Source organism: Anopheles funestus, chromosome 2RL (genome assembly GCF_943734845.2).
Source record: "Anopheles funestus chromosome 2RL, idAnoFuneDA-416_04, whole genome shotgun sequence".
NCBI lineage: Eukaryota > Metazoa > Arthropoda > Insecta > Diptera > Culicidae > Anopheles > Anopheles funestus.
The window spans coordinates 19982207-20003317 of record NC_064598.1 but is presented as its reverse complement, the minus strand read 5'-3'; the positions used below and the strand labels follow the sequence as shown (position 1 = coordinate 20003317).

The 21111-nt window shown below is 41.4% G+C and overlaps 1 protein-coding gene across 9 annotated transcripts in view; it reads left to right on the top strand.

Moving 5' to 3' along the window:
• LOC125763095 (microtubule-associated protein Jupiter) overlaps nt 1-21111 on the top strand; it is a 109795-nt gene that overhangs the window by 55783 nt on the left and 32901 nt on the right. The window contains exons 1-2 of one of the 9 annotated variants that reach the window (XM_049425911.1): nt 16359-16573; nt 18752-19060. The exons of 1 other annotated variant lie outside the window; for it this stretch is intronic. In XM_049425911.1, the coding sequence (XP_049281868.1) occupies nt 18999-19060 (62 nt within the window). In that variant the 5' untranslated portion in view covers nt 16359-16573; nt 18752-18998. Of the gene's footprint in view, nt 1-16358; nt 16574-16611; nt 16728-16762; nt 17005-18566; nt 18587-18748; nt 19061-21111 lie in introns of those variants that run through there. 7 more of the 9 variants (XM_049425918.1, XM_049425920.1, XM_049425912.1 and 4 more) reach the window with 7 other exon arrangements.

Sequence of the window (21111 nt, the reverse complement as noted above, 5' to 3'; positions counted from 1 at the left end):
AGGAAACTCAAAAGTGATAACTCCAAGATAAATAAATGAAAATTAATTAAATAATATGTCTTGACTTATACTTTAATTTGAAGTCATGATGAATGAATTTGATCATGAATTTGAAGTCATAACCATGATTAATAGGTTAAGTTGAGCTTTAAAATAAAAAAAAAAGATAAATAATATATGATGTATTTTATAAATGCTGAGAATCAAGTGGTGATAAATATATTGTGTGCGTGTCTGTATCGAAGATTTTCCGTAATTCGCTAAATCTCCAACCCTCACCAATAGTTGAATAGTTCCGCTTCAGGTTGCATGGGGACAACCCGTGTGTATGTATATGATCGGGAACAGAGTAAAGTCCTGTTAATTGCTTAATTGCAACATCACGAACATTTAATGTGCTGCACTGTGGTTGTTACTTCTAACATTCACCAATAGCTGGCAAGCTCGTTTGCCAACCATTGCTTGACTTTCTTCAATAAAAACAAAACTCCAAACGATCACAGACACACACGGTGTCCACCGATGGTGAACGATGGATACCACCAACGAATGGTTTGAAAACGATGAAACCATAAACATCATCAGTGCCGTCATCATCATCACCCATCTGTTGCTGGTCCGTCGGTGATCGAGTGAGTGGATCCTGGGTGCAATGGAACCGATGCGGTAATGCACGAACTGCACATTACCACCTTTCGCTGCACGATCCCGTTCTTGAATGGGAAGCTTCCAGCTCGTTCCGTGTGGTTTTAATTTTAAAGCTTGTTTTTACTTTGCAGCTACTTTCTCTAGATTGAAAAACTGTTTCATCCACCATTTCCACCATTTCATCATGCGCGAGTGAGTGCATTTTGTTCTCGAGAGAAAATATTGTACAGTTCTGTAACAGAAAATCAAAAATCTTTCCCAAAGGAAAACATCATCATTGGTGTGATTACAAAGTCACACTTCAGTAAACTCACGACACGTTTTCGGGAGACATTGGGGAACCTTTAAGAACAAGTTGATTATGACATGGTGCGACAAGATCGCACTGGCGTGATGTCCGATTTCCCCACACCCAGCATTCGCTCGTGTGGGAACGCTCTGGCCAACGAGTAGCAAAACTATGTTTTGAAGGCAAGGCAATGTAACACACGTAGTTTTAATTCCGTACGGCACCGTTGCGATAGTGTCATTTTGCTCGGTGCACGAACTCGTTATGTTTCCGTTTGATCGTTTAGTTTTCCCTGCTGAAGTTGCTTGATGGTGGCCAATACTACTTAATCCAACGGCTAGCTGTATAGTAGGAGCAGTGGCTTGTTTTTTTTCGTCCGTCACCATCGTTGGCACTTAATGGCACCTACATGTTGCAGGCACCTTATGCTTTGCATTAGAAGGTGCGACACAGGATGGATTGGAAGATTGTCGTTCCTTGGCAAACATGGCAATAGAGTACAAGAGTGTTGTAGTTTTTGATGCAATATCAACTGTCAGTTGCGGTAAAATTATGTACTCTATGATTGTCTTCATCACTCCATGGAAGTGTTTTTACGGCATCATAAATCAAGTTTTAGCAAAATAAATCCATTTAGTGGCTTAATTCAATTTCATAATTTAAGTATTAAAACTGTAATGCTTGCAGGGGTTTTCCGACGTCGAAACAATGTAAATGGCTATAAAAATTAAATGCACCAGTTGATCCGAAAAGAGCATCAAACACAATACAATCGAAGCAGATGATAGTACAATTGTAGCACATGTCTTTAATACGATAATAGTAGTTAATATTTCAAACATTACAAAGTCTCATCTGCCAGTGACATTAAACAGTGTCATCTGAAGCCGTAGAACTGTCATTTGCTGCGTTTATTTTTATAGTCTTCTTGTTTTATTTTAACATGTGTAACCCTGCAATTTTAAAAATTTACAAAACGGTCAATGTTTGAAGCGTCACGCAGTATAAAAATGCGCATGTTTCTGTAGCTATTTTAAGTGAAAATTTCTCCCAAATTTCCCTCGAAAGCTGTTGTCGAAAGTAAGTTACCAAAAACGAATGTAAAATGTCCATCATTAATCCTACCCTCATACATAAACCATTCAACTTATCAGCAGTCGCTAGATCGAAACCAAACAGCCACCAAATGTGAATGAGGCTTCATCTGTGGAGTTTTGTTTTTTGGGAAGTTGTGTGTTTTTGGTCGACTGCCTTTAATATGGCTTTGTGACATTTTGCTCCAAATGAGCAACATCCGTGAAGAAAACTGGAAAGTGCACCAGGGCGATGTGTATGATCGTAGTATGGATGTGTTTTATGTTCCCTCGTTGTAAGCTTGGCATCATTTACGTGCCAAAAATAAATCGCCTCCCGGTGTGTCATCATCTTCGCGCTCGTACCATTTATCGTACGGGATAAAACTGTCTCTTGCAAACTTTTTTATCATGTTTCGCTAATCGCTGCTCCGTACACTTCCGGTGTGCAATTAATATTAATCTCGATCCAGATGAAAGAAATTGCAGATAACGTACACTGGCGTTGCTGTTGTTTTCCTTTCGGTAACGGAAAAAATGAAATCACAGTCACGTTTGGTCGTGTTGTGAATGGTGGATCAGAGGTTTTTCGGTAAAATAAATACAAAGCAGTTAAATAAATTACATCCCTTCGCCCGGTATCTTATCGCGTTGGAAAGCAACTAAACAGTTGACGCTACATTGTGGCTTTTAATGTTCGATATTGCATTTTTGATTAATCACACCACTGATTGGTGGTAGCAATCTGTATTTATTCAGTCTTAATTTGCGACAGATTGCAGTGGTTGGAAATGCTGAAGCTTTGTGCCATAATGAAGCCATTCCAATTGGAGGTTCTATTTTTTTCTTCTTCTATACAATCGATAAATCGACCGCACCTCTGGTTGAAAATATAACCGTTTTCATGTTATCCCCGATTTGAGCTGTTCTTTTTTTCATTTTACAAAATGATGGACCTTAAATCAAAGCTCTAGCTCCAGGGCATTCGTTTCATAAATTCGCATCGTTTCCTCCTTTTGCAGCATAATTCACGCGCGATGTCATTTTCGCATCGAGATGCGAAATGACACACCGATCGAGGTTGGTAATTATCTTCGCCGTTCCATCTAAGTTCCGCGCCCAGTTTTTTTGTGCTTTTCGTTCGCGAAGCGCGAGATAAAGCGAGTGAGAGCGACATACCATTGTGCGGTCCCGGTTGGAGCATCTTGCAAATAGCAGCGGTAATCTGACGCAAAATAATGCCTGCATATCGGGTTAGATGCAGACGACCTCTGCCTGGTTGGATGGCTTGAGTAATTATGTGCGCGCAGTGTAGGTTTATAGGCAACATCGGGGAGTCGCATTCCTTTTCCGCTTGGGGTGAGAAAATTGTGCTTTCATGCATTCTAGGTCGCACCTTAATGTTTGCTAGAAGGATGATTTATACTGCGGATTGCGTGTTGAATGTAGCTTAATGTTTAAAAAAACTAAAATATATTTTGGTTTTAAAAAAATTATTAGGAAATTTAAAAAAAACACGTTAACATTATCCAATTTTAACAGTTCAAACTGTCGTTTCGATAGAAAACAAATGTCGAAATGTTATCCGTCACTAATCCCTCAAACTGTACATCCACGAAGCACGTTTACAGCAGGGCGAAATAATCCCTTTTTTATTCGTTTCCACTGGATGTTTATCAAACATGTGTCTGAAGGTTCGTTTCTTTCACCACCGTTGAAGTCTTTTGTATCGCGCGTCAGCGCTACTTCCCAGCGCGCTTGATCTCTACAATAACAATGCAGCACGACAGTTGACGGAAATGTGATCGTGGCTCACGCACAATTACATATGTTTTCGTTACGTTTCTGATTCTGTAGGGCCGAACGACGTCGTTGACGATTGTCGTTGACGACCGTTCACAATATGAGGTCACTTTCTAGGCAGTTTCATAGTTGACCAATCCAATATCCAATGCACCGAGGTGTTCAAACCGCGCTTATAAAGTCTTCTAAAGTTTCTCTTCCGTATCCGTGTTTTTTTTGCGGGTGGGAAAAACCACACAAGACGTCGAACTCGCTGTTGAACGCACATGTACATGTGGATTAAATGATTGCCATACATACGTAATTTATTAATTACCTTTTTGATCACTAGCGGCGATCATAAACTGGAGCGTCGTCTAGCCAACGTTAGCAAATGGCAAAGGCGGTCGGTTTTGATGTTACCACTGCCCACAATGTGTGTATGTATCAATATGAGTTTTACTCATTAATTTCTTTATTTTCTCCTACTTCGAGGTACATGGGTGACAATATTGTGGGTTTAGGAAAAGTTATTACAAATACACACATAAAAATTGTGACTTAATTATTCCAAATTACTGTAAACGTTTAGGCGGAAATGGATTAGTAAAGAAATAGCTGAAATACTATTCACAATTCTCTTTCACTCCACTTTTAAAGGTGCACCATGGATCGCAACTTCCACTTTGCTCTCGGTACTTGTGCTACTTTTCATTGATCTTAGCAATGCCATTTATCTGCTGTTGCATAGCTTTGTGTAACTTCGAACCCTTTTCACCTTCCAGCAGCAACGCTCGTATCTACTTCGTTGCACTCGGAAAAGTCAAAAGATCATTCGTTCTCTAATTATTTTCCACATAATTGCATCCTCCCCTCCGTCGGTCCGGTTCGTTTGTTCGTTAATGTCGCCGAGTCTTACGAGTCGGACACAGGCCGGGGCACACCCGCTCCGAATGAATTGCAAGTTACTTTTCTTACCACGCGATGGAAATTCGCTTTTCCTCAGCGTTTTATTGAACCGTCGCCTGTGTCATACTTTCTTACTTTGGTTTTGGCACTACGCGCGCGGGTTGGTGGGACCGGACCTGCGGTATGTGAGCACAAAGTAAAAGTAATGACAGGCATGGCAATAGAATTAAAACATAATCCCACCCACCCAACGTGTGGAGACTCCCTTTGGGAAAGTGGCACAGGAACGTGTGTGTGTGCGGGTCGGAGATAAAACGCGGAGCAAACTTCGGTCTTGGTTATAGCTTTCGGTTTTAATGATTGTTGACAGATCGACGATGTTTCCGTTTTATCATGTCAGAATGATTTACTACTAAAAGGGATGGAAAAAACCCGCGCCCTTGCACGGTAAAGTTTCACCGTTTCTTGGGTTTTGTTTTCTTTCCGACTTTTTCTCTCGAACGATGCCAATATCGAACGTTTGTTGTCCGTTTGAATTGTGCAATCGCTTGAATAATGGCTGAGAGTTGTTTCGTAGAAGCTCTTGTTTCAGACCCCGAACGATTTCAGCATTTGTCATTTCTTTAATGCCAGTCTCGTCTCGCAATCAGGAAATAGTTGAATCAATTGAAATGTTACCAAATGAAAAATATTTCCCCAAGCCTGTTTAGTGTTTGCACTCCCACTGGGGTTAGATCACACGGTAGGAGAGAGAGAGAGAGAGAGAGAGTAAGCTTACAATTCCCATTCACACCGCAATACAAAACCATTGGGACCATCTCACGGCTTGTCAGAACGTTTGACACATGATCAGTTTATGCCATGGTTATTAAGCCATTTCTTCGCTGCTATTGCCTGATTGGATCGTGGTCAAAACACGAGCACGATCACGCTCGCTGCACGCGGTGTACTGGAAGATGGAGCTGACATTTTTGCCCGAACACACCAACCGTACCCAAGCGTATGGATCAATTAAATGACCACGATCGTGCCTAAAATCGCACAACCATCGGAGAAGGGGTGTGTCACCCCAAAGGAGAAGAGGTGGTTACTCCCCGGTGGCTAATGATGGGCACAATTGGCACAACTTTACCCAATTGGTTTCTTCTCACCCGTTTTAGTAAGGGAAGGGTTTGTTTGCTTAGTTGCTTAGAACACCTCACAGATGAAATAGTTGGAAAATTATTTTTGCGAGAAAGAGAGCGAGAGACAGAGAGATATAGAGAGAGAATGCTGCAAATATTTTGCTGACAGTTAGCCAATGTACTGCAATCTGAACTGGTATATCATGATCACTTTCACTTGTTTGTTAGCTCTCGCACTTAATTGGGACTAACTCGGCAAACCTTGGAGTTCATAAAATAATTAACCTTTTTTAAAAATCTGTTCACGTGCCTCCGAAGGATTTTAGCTCACACTAAGCACCACAGTACTGTGACAATTACATTTTCCCTCGACAGGTTCGATAAGTATCACGGATTAATATATCATGTTGACAGTGTGTTGATATATGTCTCAATAATAATTTATACAGTAAACTCGCTATGTCTTATGGATACCCTCGAGCAATCAGATGGGTAGAGAATAAGGAAAGAAAAGCACCCTTCGCACTAGTATTCATCCATTGTTTGTTGAACAACCACAACGAAAAAAAAAAACAAACCATGTCGCGTCCGTATCTGAATGGATAAAATCGATCTTTTCCAAGCAGCATCAAGAAAACGGGACACGCATATAAACATTCGCCCACGGTTAGAAGAACAAAAAAAACGGTAAGATAATCTTACCTAGTAACTGCACTTTAATTACTTCCTATCTTTCTCGTACGATCTACTACGGCTTGGGCCACATGAGCTGCATAGCACTGCATCGTATAACATCCAAAAACAGCTTCAAAAAGGATTTAGGAACGTTAGGAAAGTTTTCGACACTCATTCGTTTAGTACCGAACACGCACAGACATGGGGACAAATGCACGTCTAAAACCATCCCCGGATCATGTTTATGATGGCATCTTGGGCACACTTTCCTCCCCTCCCCCCTCCTCTTCTCAACGTCTCATTTGCTATTCCACAGACGAACGCATTGACTTTGTTGGATTTGGCAAAAAGGAATCAATGCACCTTCGTTGTCTCATCAGTTCTTGCGAGCGCAAAACCAGACACAACAACATACTTATTACCGGGCCATGTAGCATAGGGCTAGGGACCCTATTACTATGGCCCCCATCGTCACCGGATGGGGTACAATCGATGGCTGACAACGTGTTTCTTTTCTAATGAGCCACCAAGAGCTAGAGTTTTGCTAGCTCGGGAAGAAAATTATTACCTTTTGCTGCAGGGGCGGGTGTACCGACGAGCGAGCGAACGCGCGCCCTAGACCGTGGCTGATTGCTGATCAATAGTGTGGGTTAGGCGGCTCGCGTAAGGAGTGGAATGAAAATTAATCGGATCCCGCTAATCCGCCTTGGCCACCCAACCCAAAACAATGATGATGAGGGAGGATTGGAGGGATTGTTTGGTTTGGGGAAAGAAAACACCCATCAACCCCCTTCTCCCCATGGGCAACGGGACGGGATGAATGTTCTGCAAAATGCGAAAGTGTAACGAAGTGTATATGTACACGGGTTGTAATTAAAACGTGTCAGAATATTGATTAGCTTAATCCAAAATTATAGTTAACGTTGTTCGTAAAGCAGTTTACGATGAGCAATTTAAGAGTCTAAAGCGTGAAAGAGGGAGAGAGAGAGAGTCAGCAAGAAAAACACAGAAAATGAAACAACGTTTTGATAGATGGTTGTACACTCTGTAAGTTTGCAAAAAAATTTTTGCTATAATTTTATTTTAGTTTTCTATTTTCTAGCAAGCTTTAAATAAAGTTCATAAGCCACGAAAATGTCTCTTCGATGCAAGTTGCTATGTTGATATTTGTGTGGAAGAAAAAAAGATATTTGTTCTCAAAATATTGTCAACATTTATACAAAATAATAAAAAAAGATAGAGCAATAAGGACTGTTCATTATTTAATAATAAAAACAAAATTTATTCAAGTATAGGGGAAAATCATCGAATTTATCGATCGAATAAACAAAAAAATCCTTACATTGATGCAACAAGTGTTCAATGAATGAAGAACCATACGCGTGGAGTTTCATCGATCACTATAACTCCATGAAACATAGATAGAAAAAATCATGTATTTATCATTTATTTAACCCACATTCAATTCAATTCAAACATTCAATGTCTAAAAACTAAGAAAGTAATTGTTCCGGACATCAGTATCAACGAGCGTCCTCTAAATGCAGTGTACATCTTGCCATTCTCTTCATTGATTTCACTATCGATACTGCGCTTCGGCAATTAAGAATTCTTATCTTGTTCCACCTGCCATCGCAGCTTTCACTACAGTAAACAACAACAGAAAAACTTCATCTTTTACAAATATAAACAACTTTATCGGGAAATCTTTCGAAGATGACGATGAAACAAAAAAAGACTAGACAAATCACAACACAATCAACCGTTGCATGGTGAAAATGATTCATTCAAGATGGGTACGAAATCTCCACATCCCGGCACATCGTGCACGTTATGCATTGATGCGATCTCGCGATGTGGAACTGTGTTGCACATGCTTTAGTGTAGCATGTACGGTCCAGAAATAGAATTAACTTCTCAACAACCGAGCCGAAACCAACTCCGGGAGAACAGTTTGAACAGGGCCGTACCTCCGCACCACGGCGCGTTATGCTTGGGATTGAGCCACTGTGGCGTGCTTGGAATGACATAACCGTAGCAAGTGTTGGAAGCTACACGACACCGTGTTGTAGCCTATGTGCGCCGACTGCACTCGCTGCACTCAATCGAGCCAAACACATATTAGCATTCTGAGTGGAGAGCAACGGGTTTATGTTTTCGCGTTTCCGTTCGAAGTTGCTCTGACTTTCGTGTGTGCGGTGGGCTAAATTTATGCGCTCGAGTCCCCAATCGCGCCTGCAGCTACCGAGCTAGACAACTGGCCACGGTGCGATGTAAAAGTAGCATAATCGTTTCGCGCTTTGCATCGTTTGCGATCATGCAGCGCTGCCGGTGTGTGCTGCCTGGTAGCATGGAAATAGAAATATTTGTATCGTAGGTCTTGTCAAGAAACTACCAACAGTTGTTGCATTTGGCCGCTTTTTTGTTGTTGCATTTTACCAGATTGCAATTCAATGCAAATGAGTGGTTGAGCTGATGTTAGCACAGGTGTATTGAATGAAGTTTTGTTTTACCGGTTCGAAATATAATTTTGCTAAATGTTGGAAAATGTTACATAATAATTCTTTATACTAATTAAATTACTCCTTGTGTGCAATGTAACATAATACTCTCGTTGTCTTATGTGACATATTGTGATTGAAAGCTATTTGTTTTACATGACACATTGCTAAATAGTTAAGTTAATCGAGCCTTTTTTGTTGTGGTTTATGATTCGATAGATTCCGGTTCGATGCATCGTACACTCATTACTGCAAGAGCTACTAATGGCTGTTGCCTAAACGCATCTAATTCAAAGTTAATCTTTTTTGACAGCTGTCATGACATGTTGATCGTTACGATTGTTTGGAACAGATGTCTTTAAAAAAATAAATGTCCCTTTAATAAAACTCACGTGGGTAGTGATCGTTGAAATCTCGAATCATAATCGAACATCAATTAAATTTCCTTTCTATTTCATTCGTGGTTTTGTTACTAATGTTTTTATTTTCTTTTTTTTTCCTCTCTCTTTGTAGGTAAGTTCCTGTTGAAATGCTCCTATCATCGTAGCCGAATGCAATTGGATATTTTTCTCAAATCAATCACGGAGGGGTTAGAAAAAGATCTATACGCCTGTTTTGTTCGGTTTGTGGAATCATTCTCCAAATGAAAGCTAATATATATGACCGCACAACCATTGCATCAGTCAGCAAGCAGAAGTAATAAGCCGTCCAACCGTCTCGGAACTAATTAAAGTTTTGCAGTGAACTTCCGATTCATACTTACGGTTGTCATCAACGACGTAGGACAGCGACTGCTGATGGCGGTTTGATTATGAGCCGCACATACCAAGCGCGCTACAGATATGCCTTTCACCTGTCCTGTTTGATCCATTCTGCGGTACGTTTTGTCGTGCACAGCGCCCATACCCGCACAGATGAGTTTGATGTTCCAGGCGCGCACGGTTCAAAGACTTTGATACAAAGGAATTTATGTGCCTTTCTTCTGTGTGTGTATGCTGCCCTTTTTTTACCTTTATATCACTCTCAAAATATTGTCCACTGTCCTCGCAATCGCAATGCACTCATGAATCATCGGTTAGAAAATTGTAAGCGCACGGAGCATGTTTATATAGCGAACGAATAGAATCGTCGTTGCGGCTTGTGTCACACACCACACTAACCATAGACAATTGGGTGAAAGGAGCACTAGCCCTAAGACGGGTTCAGGGTGATGAAATCAAAGCAAAACGAAGCGTCCTGGTAAGAGATTTGAATGAATGCATCGACACTTGTTCCGTTTTCGGGGGAAGAAGATGGATTGGCTTTTAAAGCACTCGACGAACGACGGCGTGTTTTCCCTTTTTCCAGCTTTTTTTTTCTTACTTGCTCGCTTAGGGAAACAATCTCCCCGATCTAATATAGCCGAAGCGAGCAGCTAACCAAAAAAAAAATGAATAAAGTGTGGCGATGTTTTGGTTGGTTTCGTTTTTTTCTTCCCCTTTACTGACCGATAGAAGAAATGTTGTTGCATCATAACACGGGCAAACGATTGGAAAGCTCTCCGGACAGTAGCTTGTACAGGAAATTATGCACCATTTGCAAATCCCGCCGAAAAGTGTTTGTGTGTGTGTGCGTTTTCTATGGTTGTTTGCCATAGTACGTTCGTTCTTGCTCTCGAACCCCCCACGGGTGTCATTGGCATGTACGATGGGAACATCACCTTTCACTTTTGCAACGAAATCGGTCGCGCCCGGTCAATGTTTTCTTTAGGATTCACCGCGGGGTTGCGCACTGTTTGATTTGTGAGAGATGGTGAGATTTTGAGCCGGTTTCATTTTTTCTTTTTTCGGGCACTGTTTGTTATAAATTCCTTCAGCATGAAAAAGAATGCAAGAGACACAAGCCGGGTTTGGAATGCGTTTTTTGCCCCTTCTTCGCTTAACATTTAAAGGAATGTTTTCCCTAGCAGGGAACTGCGAGTAGAGTTGCGAGATGCTTTAGAAATCGGTTTGTTTTGATCGGATAAAACTAATGACGGATATTACGCGGGAGAAAGGTGCTCATTTGGTACGATCGATGGGATAATATATTGTGCTTGACCTTGAAGAAGTTGATCGATGGTAAGCGTTTAGTATAGTTTTTTTTTATTTGTACCATGTTTGGTTTGAAAAATATTATTTTCTAAATTTTAGTCTACTACTAATAAGCTAAGCTGTAACTTTTATGCAGTGTAGTAAAAGAAACAAACAATCCACTTTCTCCCATGTTCGAAATTTTCTCGAAATTCCATACATCCGGAAGTGCATATGTCCGTTCACGACAACCTACAAACTCATGCTCATGTTTGATCGTGCTTGCAAAATACGACACATTAGGAAATGTATTTTGGGTGGCCTGGCATGTACGATCTGTGTAACAATACAAACACACACACACTACCGGATCATGTTTCGGACGTGATGACATAATGCAAAACAGCGAATTATGGAACAAACATCATTGTGAGAGAACGCTGTCAATGTTAACAAGTTTCTCGGAGGAGAAAAAAAAGTTATGTAGAACATGGCATGTTGGGCGTGGAAAAGAAACCACAAACCACGATCCCGCTGTTTGGTGAATAAAACATTAATCCAGTAAGAAGTTGAGGTGGGAAAACTTAATACACCCACTGCGCCACCGGTCGCGCAAGGAAGCACGAGAAATTTCATCGAACGTCACAACGAAACATGGCGACTCCATCATCTTGCTCCGCCAACCGTTCGATGGCTGTTGTTTCTATAAATCATAAAACACCTCATGTGTGGAAATAAATATAATCATGAAATGAAGCACCGAAGAAAAGAAAACAGAGCTCATGAATCGTCATCGTTCGTGGTTTTTGTGATGAACCGCTGTGTTTTTTTTTGCGGTAAAGTGCAGAAAAAAATAGACCGCTACCCGCACCGATGCAATTGGCTTTCGTTCGAATGGTAAAGTGAGGAGAAAAGTGAGCGAAAACGATAAAGTGAGCAAACTGTGCGGAGGAAAATTTGCCAGAATTATTTTTGTTTTTCATTTTGTTTGCTTTTAGCAAGTGTTGGAGAAAATGTGTGCAACGAAAAGTGGGAAGGAAGCTCATCGGCCAGCTAGCAAACTGCACACCGACCCACAATGCGACCAAGCGCGAAGTGATGCTCACCTGGACGGGGTTTGAGTTTTCCTTTCTGCAAACGTACCGTAGCATCTCTTTTTTTGTTTCTTTTCCTTTCGGATTTGCTTGGGATGCTCCGGACCGACCGACTGTCAAGAAGCGCCGTTAATGCCACCGCTAAGCTTAGCATTATCCCGTGGATTTGGGTCTACGGATGTCGGATGTTGTTCTTTTTCCCCGATCGCGAAACGCGCTGACTTGGTTCCGCAACAATCCATGCGCGAGGGGTGCCCCACGTACCACGGTGTGAGATGGGGATATGAGATTTTTCTTTTTTGTTGCCATGTGTGGAAGGTTTTTTTTTGTACGTTGCTTAGCTTTTTTTCTGCTAATGCTTAGTACTGGCTTACTTCCGAACTCCGTTCACTTGTGCAAACCCATTTGCCAAACAAACGGTACAGTGCCGGTGGTGTGAGCGATAGTAAAAACGAGCGGCTCGACGAGCCGCGTCGTGATTTTGGACGACCCAATTTTTCGGGGTGTATTCGATCGGATGATGTGTTTGGAAGATCGCTGATGTACACACAACAACCGTGAACGTTTGGATAAATGCGAGGAAAGTGATGCAGCATCGTTTCAATCGTAAAGGCAAAAATCGATAGAAGGAATCTCATCGCATTCACTGTCCGGAAATCGATAAACGGAAAGTGAAGCTTTAAGTGGGTTTGTTTTGTTACTTCAAGAGCATTCCATCACTTTCGGCCACTTTCGTTCGATAGACGAAGGCTCTCATGCGGTGAGTGTTGATGGGTTAGAACTAAGAGCCATCTTCCTGTGTGAAGGTTCATTTGGTTTGACAAAGGAAAATTTGCAGATTGCCACTTCAAATTATTGAACAAAAAACATACAAAAAACCGACACCCAATCACCATTATCCTACGGAACAGGTGCTCCAGGCAGGGAACAAATGATTTGTACCCGGGGGAGAGTTTTTTTTCGCTTCTTTGTCGAATCAAAACGATGTACTCCTTAAGGATGGCACTATTTTAAGCTTGATTGTGAAGAGGAATCTTTTGCCATACCATCGGTTTTTCCACCTTCCTCTTTCGGTGTGCCGCGTCCAGTACACTCTTTCATGTTTGAGCACTTTTCGAGCGAGAGTAAAAGTATTTTACATGTCACGGAACGGGTATTTACTGTGTGATTGTTTTGTTTTCTAACGACAGTAAACAATCAAACGAAAACACTCCCATTGCAGGTGGTTTTGTACATCAATGGAAAAAGGGAAAATATCTTTTCCAAGTCTCTTAACTGTGTCACGTACAGCGAACCGGGATATGAATAGAGGAAATGTTTTGAGAGCCATCAAAAATAAAACTAAATAGTTCACTCGAATGGACACTTCCATACACAACATAGCGTTAGTTTGTTGACCAAAAAATGCCAGACATTTCTTTATGAAAGTAGTAGGTTGAAGGGTGTTTATGTTAACGACACTAACTGGATAAAAAGCATTTGTTTGATTGTGACTATCAGGTGTAAGCACGGCAGGTCTGAATAAAATGTATTCTTTTTTATCAAATAACTTAAAGCCTAATCGTTTTACACGCGTTTCATGTTTCAATCCACGTCGTTGTTTTTTTGCTGGTAATTCAATGGCAAACGTACACCAAAAATGAATGCAAAAAATAATTATTTTAGCACATGTTTTTTCGGCTCTCTCTCTCTGTGGCTTGTCCACCCGGATGATCGATGCGGAAAACACACTGAAACGCATCACATCACGCACGTCACCTGGCGGCGCGACAACAGTCAGAGCCAATAAAATGTCATTTACCCACCCGCCCCATAGTAAGTCGCTTTGACGCCACTAATCTATGGCAGCGGAGTGGCAAAACCACGTAGGCCCTGTGCAATGCCTGGATGCGCTCCTCGAAACAACACAAAAAAAATCCATCCCGAACTGGACTGGTGTAGGAATGCGCGGTGGCAAGTGGTGGATTGTTGTTGGTGGTTAGCAAAGCAAGGGCAAGGAAAATCTTCGCAAGCAAAAAAAAACCTTTTTCGCTTGGTTGAACAACAACACAGCAGGGAAGACCGGGCGGCCGGCCGGGCAGCAGCAGTCAGACAAAAACCCATTGAACCAAGACAGCGTACAAAAGCGAGAAACAAAACGGCTGTTTCGTTTTTTGTGGTTTACGGTGGATTAGACCGAATCGAACGTTCTATTCCCGTGGTAGGAATCTCTTCCAATCGTCTTGCACATAACCCGGTGGCCCATGCCATAAAACTGTAGAACTAATTTCTGCCCATCACGGCTCCATGGTTCCGGCACGGTGATGGTGCGTTGTTCGATGGATTTACGCAAATGACATCCAAACTTGGTGGCCGCGTACACGAAAAGCACAATAGAAGACGATCATGTACCATTATTGTTATGAGCTGCACTAACAAAACGCTTCGAACCGGCCGGGTGGACGGAATGAAAATTATGGCCCAAACCTTCACCCCACCCGCTATCGATGTCAGTAGAGCGTTCGGATTTGAAGCTTATTGCACCAAGCGTAAAGGAAAAATAAGGTCCGAAAGTCAGCGATATTTCCTGCTTGCGATGGTAAATAGAAAATAAAGACACTCATAATCCCGGCTTATCATGACGCGTCTGTCATCATGTTGGATATAAAACTTTAACTGACTGCTTTTGATTGTACATGCCAAGCAACAGAGACACATACAATAAAAAATAAACCCTGCCATGCTTTGTGTGCGTAAAATTCAATTTAACAGAAAACAAAAATCGAATCATTAGATCGCTTGATAGACAACGGCTTAAGAAAATATGATGGAATATATAACGAAGTGGAAACCTTTTGGGGCGATCGAGAGACGGTACTGAGAATGGGAATAAACAAATAAAATAATAAACATACAGCTGACTTCAAGCCAAGACACACGATCAATGTCTATGTTTAGATGCCTTTCTCTTGCTCTCGGAGATTATGTCTGTTGTATACAATGGTGAAATGTTTTTTTCATTTGATACTCTCTATGCTTTTTCCCTTGCGAGAAACTATTTTATGCTGTGAGAGTTGGTTCCGATGAGTTCCGTACGTTGGAGTGCTTTGAGTAGTAGATACACTGTAAAATATTTCACATACAAATAGTGAGTGTTTGCAACTAAAAAAAATCAAATTTATTCACTTTTTTCGTTTTTGAAATAATATGGACAATTATCCACATGTATTCAACAACAAGACGCACAAAAATCAATAGGACTCCGAACCAATCCACAACAACAATAGTAACAAAACCAGCAATAACCACAAATCCCAGAATCACAACCGAGTATGGCCGGGATAAGGCAAAGGACAAGGTGGAAATGCCTTGTGATAATTGTACTGCTTCAGCTCCAGAGGCTGACAATACGGCCGAAGCCGTAATCATGAATTATAAATAAAAAAAAATAACTTTTTTCGTTTTTAATAAAATTCATTAAATTTTATCTTAATATTAACACTAGAACTATCAAGCGTTTTAAGAGTTTTCCGTGCGTGGGTAATTTTTACACAATTTCTAAAAGTTGGTGTATATTTTATTATTTATTGGAGATCGTACTATAAAATATATATGTAAAAATTATGTTTCAACTACTTTGGGATTGTTTAACCCCAAAATATAATGTGATGAAAATGAAGCGTTCCACTCAAAATGGCTGGTCTGGTAGTTCTAGTGTTAAAAAAATGCTCCAAGAATCTAAGTACATTTTCAAACTTCGATCATTTTTGTGTAAATTTTTAACTGTACACTAGTATTGATCATCCCATTCGCACTCGGTGAGTGTTGCCGTGAGTTCTATGTTGCAGCATAACTTTTCACCCTAAGGTATCCAACTCCATGCTCCAACTCGCTCTGAGCTCTTTGCATCGTTTCGTTTGGGAAATTCAAGAGAGTATTGTGTGAATTTTCACCTGAGCATGATTAACTCGCATGAAGAGTAGAGCTGGGAGTTTTGTCTAGCCTTCCCCCATAACATTCCGATGGGGCTTTTCAGGTTTGCGTTGAGCTAGCCGTGATGTACTGAGTTAACTGTTAACGTGGTGAGCACATGACGTGGAGTAGACCAGCGACTACGGTTGGATAGGGTTTTCCACCCCACAAGTTGGTGGTGGTACCGTTGCCGGCTGGACAACATACTCTCTCGCTCTCGATTCAAACATATTTCTCACTGATGCTTCCATTCCCTTACATTGAGTTTTCTTCATACTGGGAGCTCTGATTTTCCGACAGATACGTGTCCTCTCTTCGCAGGGGGGAACAAAACACTCTCGTTCTCTCTGTCTCTCGCTCGATCTATGCTGCACTTTCTGTGTGGGGTTTGGTGGGCCCCATATAAAATGCCGCTAGCACCGTAAATAAAACCTTAGTCCAAACTCCAGCCTCGTACCGTGCGCATTCGTACAGTGGTGGGTGTTTTACTTGTGTCTCTTTGTTTAGTTTTTCTTTCTGTTTTTTCCCTCCCGGTGCATTCTAGCGAAGTGCAGTTGGGCAAACGGGAAACGAAATTTTTCCAGTGCGGTTTTCATGTGCTGAACATTCGCCACCGGAACAGCAACAGTGGTGTGCATTTTTGTTGTGTATATGTGTGTGCGCCTATTTGTTCTTACGCTTTCCGGCCAGTGGACTAGAATGTTTTGTGTATTGGTGTTTCGTGCATAATATCCTTTTCCTTCCACAAAACGGCGGGACCTATTAGCTGTGAACAACTTAAAGGACCTACCACTTAACAGAACTGGCTAGACAGTCAGACCTGCCGCGCTGCCTTCTAATTTCCTCAAAGACAGGGGATTAAGCTTTGTTGTGCATTGAATGGAAATTGTTTTCCACCCCGCGTTTGGTTGGTGTGGTGTCTTTTTTTTTCTTGGGGCAAAAGGAAAAACAAATCTTAACAAAAAGCAAAAAAAGGAGAAGGAAGACGTTTGTGATTATTTTCGAATTGCTGCTCCTGTTGGCGAAAAGAACCGAAAGACATTAGGACAATGAACTATGATATGGCTGGTATGTGGTGTGGAACGAAAATGGTAGAGAATACTATGGCCGGGAAAATAAATATACCACCAGAGTGTGTGTTAGTGAAGTGAAAATGAAGTGAACGGAACGGAACCAGCGCCGTCAAACGGGATAAAATTGACAAAAATGACTTTATCTTCAGTTTTTTTGCTATAAAAAAGATGGACTTTAATACATAAAGTGTTTATTGCTATAAAACAATTTATTTTTAATTTTAAACTAATGTAAAGCTCTTTTTCGATTGTTTTTTCGATTATTTAAAATTAATTGCATATTTTGTTAAAAAAGATTCTTATAATGCACACTTTTATAAAGATTTTTGTTTTAATTTTTTTGTAATTGTGCATTACATTCGATCAACCATGCTCTTCCCTTACTGACACACTTAAGCATGACCATGAAATGTTCTCGATTTTTTATCGATCGTTCACTGATGAACTGACTTTCCAAACCTTTCTGCCCCCTTTCTGGTGACTTCTTGGACACTCTTTACATGTATTATCAGTGCCGCAGCATCCATAACCTTTGTCAACGAAGTTTGCATTGAGCTTGAGTTCAGTTGAGAGCACTGACGTCACTGCTCAGATGATCCGGAAGCTCTTCCAGAAATTCTAAACACCCGTTTGCATTCGATAGGGGAAACGAGCAAACTTAAAGCTTTCCCAAAACAATTTTTCACCCACCACAGAACGAATCTGCTTTTCTCGCTTTCACTTTCACACTGTCAGCTCGTTGTCGTCGCGGTGTATCGTGAGCAGTTAGTTCCGCAATGGTTTGTTCTACTCTCTCGAGCTGGTGCACCATTTCCATGATCTTCGAATCCCATCCGATGGGACAGAGTTTCGCATTTGCGCGTTTCGTACTTTGCTTTAGTATGTTACGAAGCTTCTGCAGCATCACGGTGAAAAGAGATTCATTCATCGACCACACATCGGTTTGTGTTGCGTGGCTTGTTTTACCGCCAAGTTTCCTTCCGCGAGGAAATCCCTGGTCGTGGTTTTTGGACGCCTGACAGCATCCATTGCACGATGACTCACTGCGGCATTCCTTGAGTATGAACGCACACACACCATTGCATGTTCTGGATGCTGGCAGACGTTTGCTCCCCGCTCGTGTTAGTGGTATCGATTAAAGCTTGTTTTGGCTGACAAGTGTGTCCGCAGAATATTGAACATTCAGCCTGTTTCGTGTCCTAGGACACCGCAAGACGGTGTCTACCCGCCGCAATTGCTTCTCGTTTTCTCACCCTTATTTGAAGGATGCTCGTAAAAAAACGTGTAAAATTATGGAGAAGACTGCAGAGCACCAATGGTTGCACTCATACCAACGAAGCACACGGATGTTATTTCACGTCCAGTTGACAGTTGCCTGCGGACAGATTCTTAGCTTTGCTCGCCATTTTGCTTAAGGTTTTGAGTGTGATATTCTAAGTAGCACAAAATCGGTCGCTTTAAAGAAAAGACTGACGCAAAAAAGAACTTTTTGCTTCAGAACAAACGAGCTAGTAGTGTACTTTATTGCAGTTTTGTTTCATTGGTGATTAAATGTAACTATCTCCTTTCTCTTGCTAGCAGCTTCCGTGTTTTAAGCGTTATCTTTATCAGTTCAGTACCAAATACAAAAAAAAACAAACCGTCGCAGTGTTGCAGCTGCATTCACGCAAATACGCGTGCAACAGTGTGTGATAATCAGTGTGTGCTTTCCGTTTTTTGATTTTATTTGCGTTTGGGCTTCGGTTTTTTGCGTACTCAGCCGCCATCAGTTGCTTTTACCTTTCAGTGTATCAGGAAAAAAGAAAAGCAACAAAAAAAATCAGATAAAATGGCCACATACGCCGCATTCAAGCACGTCGAGCTGTACAATGTTGGAAACACGAAGAAAAGGTAAGAAATTTTTCTGGGTTTTTTTTGTGATATGCTTTATTGAAGAGTGAAAATTGGAACTTTGAAGCTGACAAAATCTCGTAGAGAAAAGTATCGATTTTCTATCCCAAAATGCGTACACGTGGATTGTTGGAGGTGACTTAGTTCTACCTAGAGAACGGAGTGAACATTGCCAATCGTAAATTATGTACTTTCTTTCTCGTTTGCTAAGCATTATTCTTCACGTTTTTCCCAGACTGGCGTTGAACAATTCGGGGTGTGAGAACAAGTATATTGATGTGTCCATTCGGTGGTGTGCGCAGTTTCACCGGTCGCCAACGGAAAGGAACGATGTGAATCAAGCAGCTGACTGACCTTGGCGCTTAATTTCGGTTTTATGTTGATAGGGAGAGAGAGAGAGGGAGGGAGCAGTTGATCCTAATCCTTTTGCCCGTTTAATCCAATTTTTTTTTGGGGTGACCCACTCAGACATTCTGAGCAACGAAAGTACCTAAACCGATAGCACCTCCGCACGAGAAGAGGTGTAGCAGGTTCATTTGGTGCTCACATAATAATTTAGGAAGCATATACCTAGAATTCGAATTCGAACTACGTTCTAGGTGGATCTCATACCACCCACCTAATCCTCGTTTCCAAAATGGGGCCAAGGAATTGTGTTTGGTGCGTTTAAAGGAGGAGGTACCAGGAGTGTAGTGTCAGCACAAACCATTCCATGGTAGGGATGGGTTTCGGCGAATAAATTAATTTGCTATGCAGCATAATGTCGCATATTTCACCTCTTCGGCCCCGCAAAGTCCAGTATGGACGGATTTTAGCTGGTGCCCGATCAGTTCCCGGGAACAGTCCCAGTGGGTATCGAACGTGAAGAATGGTTATTTTATTTATCTAGGCCCTATCGCTGTTGTTTTTCAATAAAACGTAGTTTTTACCTCCATAAGTCTGCTTGAAAAACAAAACAACTACTAAAAATGTAGGACAAAAATGATACTTGACCCGCCCAGGGACCTAAGTCGGAAGCAAAGGCCCTGTGTGGCATTTGGAGTTGAGTGTTGTAGCTGGGTTAAGGGCATCGGCTAGTCGTTAAATATTTGTTGCAGAGTTCAGTAGCTCGACTTAGACAAACCATTTTTTTGGGTACGTTACGAACAGCCAGAACACAGAGCTCGTTTGGTCGATTGCCCATTTATTTGGTCTTTTACACACATTTTCCTCCTCTGGGGTCACTGCGACTCGTCAAGAACGGATTAACCAATTTAGATCATTGATATGGAAGAATAGCTGTAGAGGGGGTATTCGATATTTCCCAATTGGTTTGTGTGAAAGCCAATGGTCTAAACGTGAACATGGAATAGTGTCATGGTCACTTTTTGGTATAATAATGTAAAGAAAGTAGCTCTTAATTTGTATGAATTTGCAAAAATAAGTATTTTCTACTTTTATTGTGATAAAGAGTCTTTAGAAAATATTAAAACTTATGTCTTGACCCATATTCCTTAATATTAAACCTCAGTATTGCTGAGGGTTTGGTTGCTTTCTAAATTAAGGCGCGGCAAGGGCACAAAAATTTCTCCGATGTTCAACATTTGACCCTCTTTACCACCTCCGTGGTGTCTCCACCAATTGGACATTCTCCCACTTTGCGCAAGACCGATGCAGTAATTTACTAATAAATTTTTAATTTCTCGATTATTGCACCGGGGTCGCGCTTGTCGCTCTCTTACACGATGAGTGAAATTCGGAAAGCTCTGTTTGACTTATCATTTCATATTAACTAAACCATCACTGCAGCTACTGGAAGGATGAGCAAACAGCGCAACGAGTGTAAAATCAAACTATATTTTACGTGTGTTTTATTGTCGGACCGTAGCTCGGTATGAGGTTGGTTGTATTTCCCTTGGCACACACGGTATGTTGCCCATCACGGTCACTGGCGCCTCCCTTTTTCGCCGCACCCCAAAAAGGAGGTCTTACATTTTTCGGGCACACGTCGGGGTGGGGAAACGGAAAAAATGGGCAACCCCGCCCAACAGCATAAAAAGCATAAGTGTGCG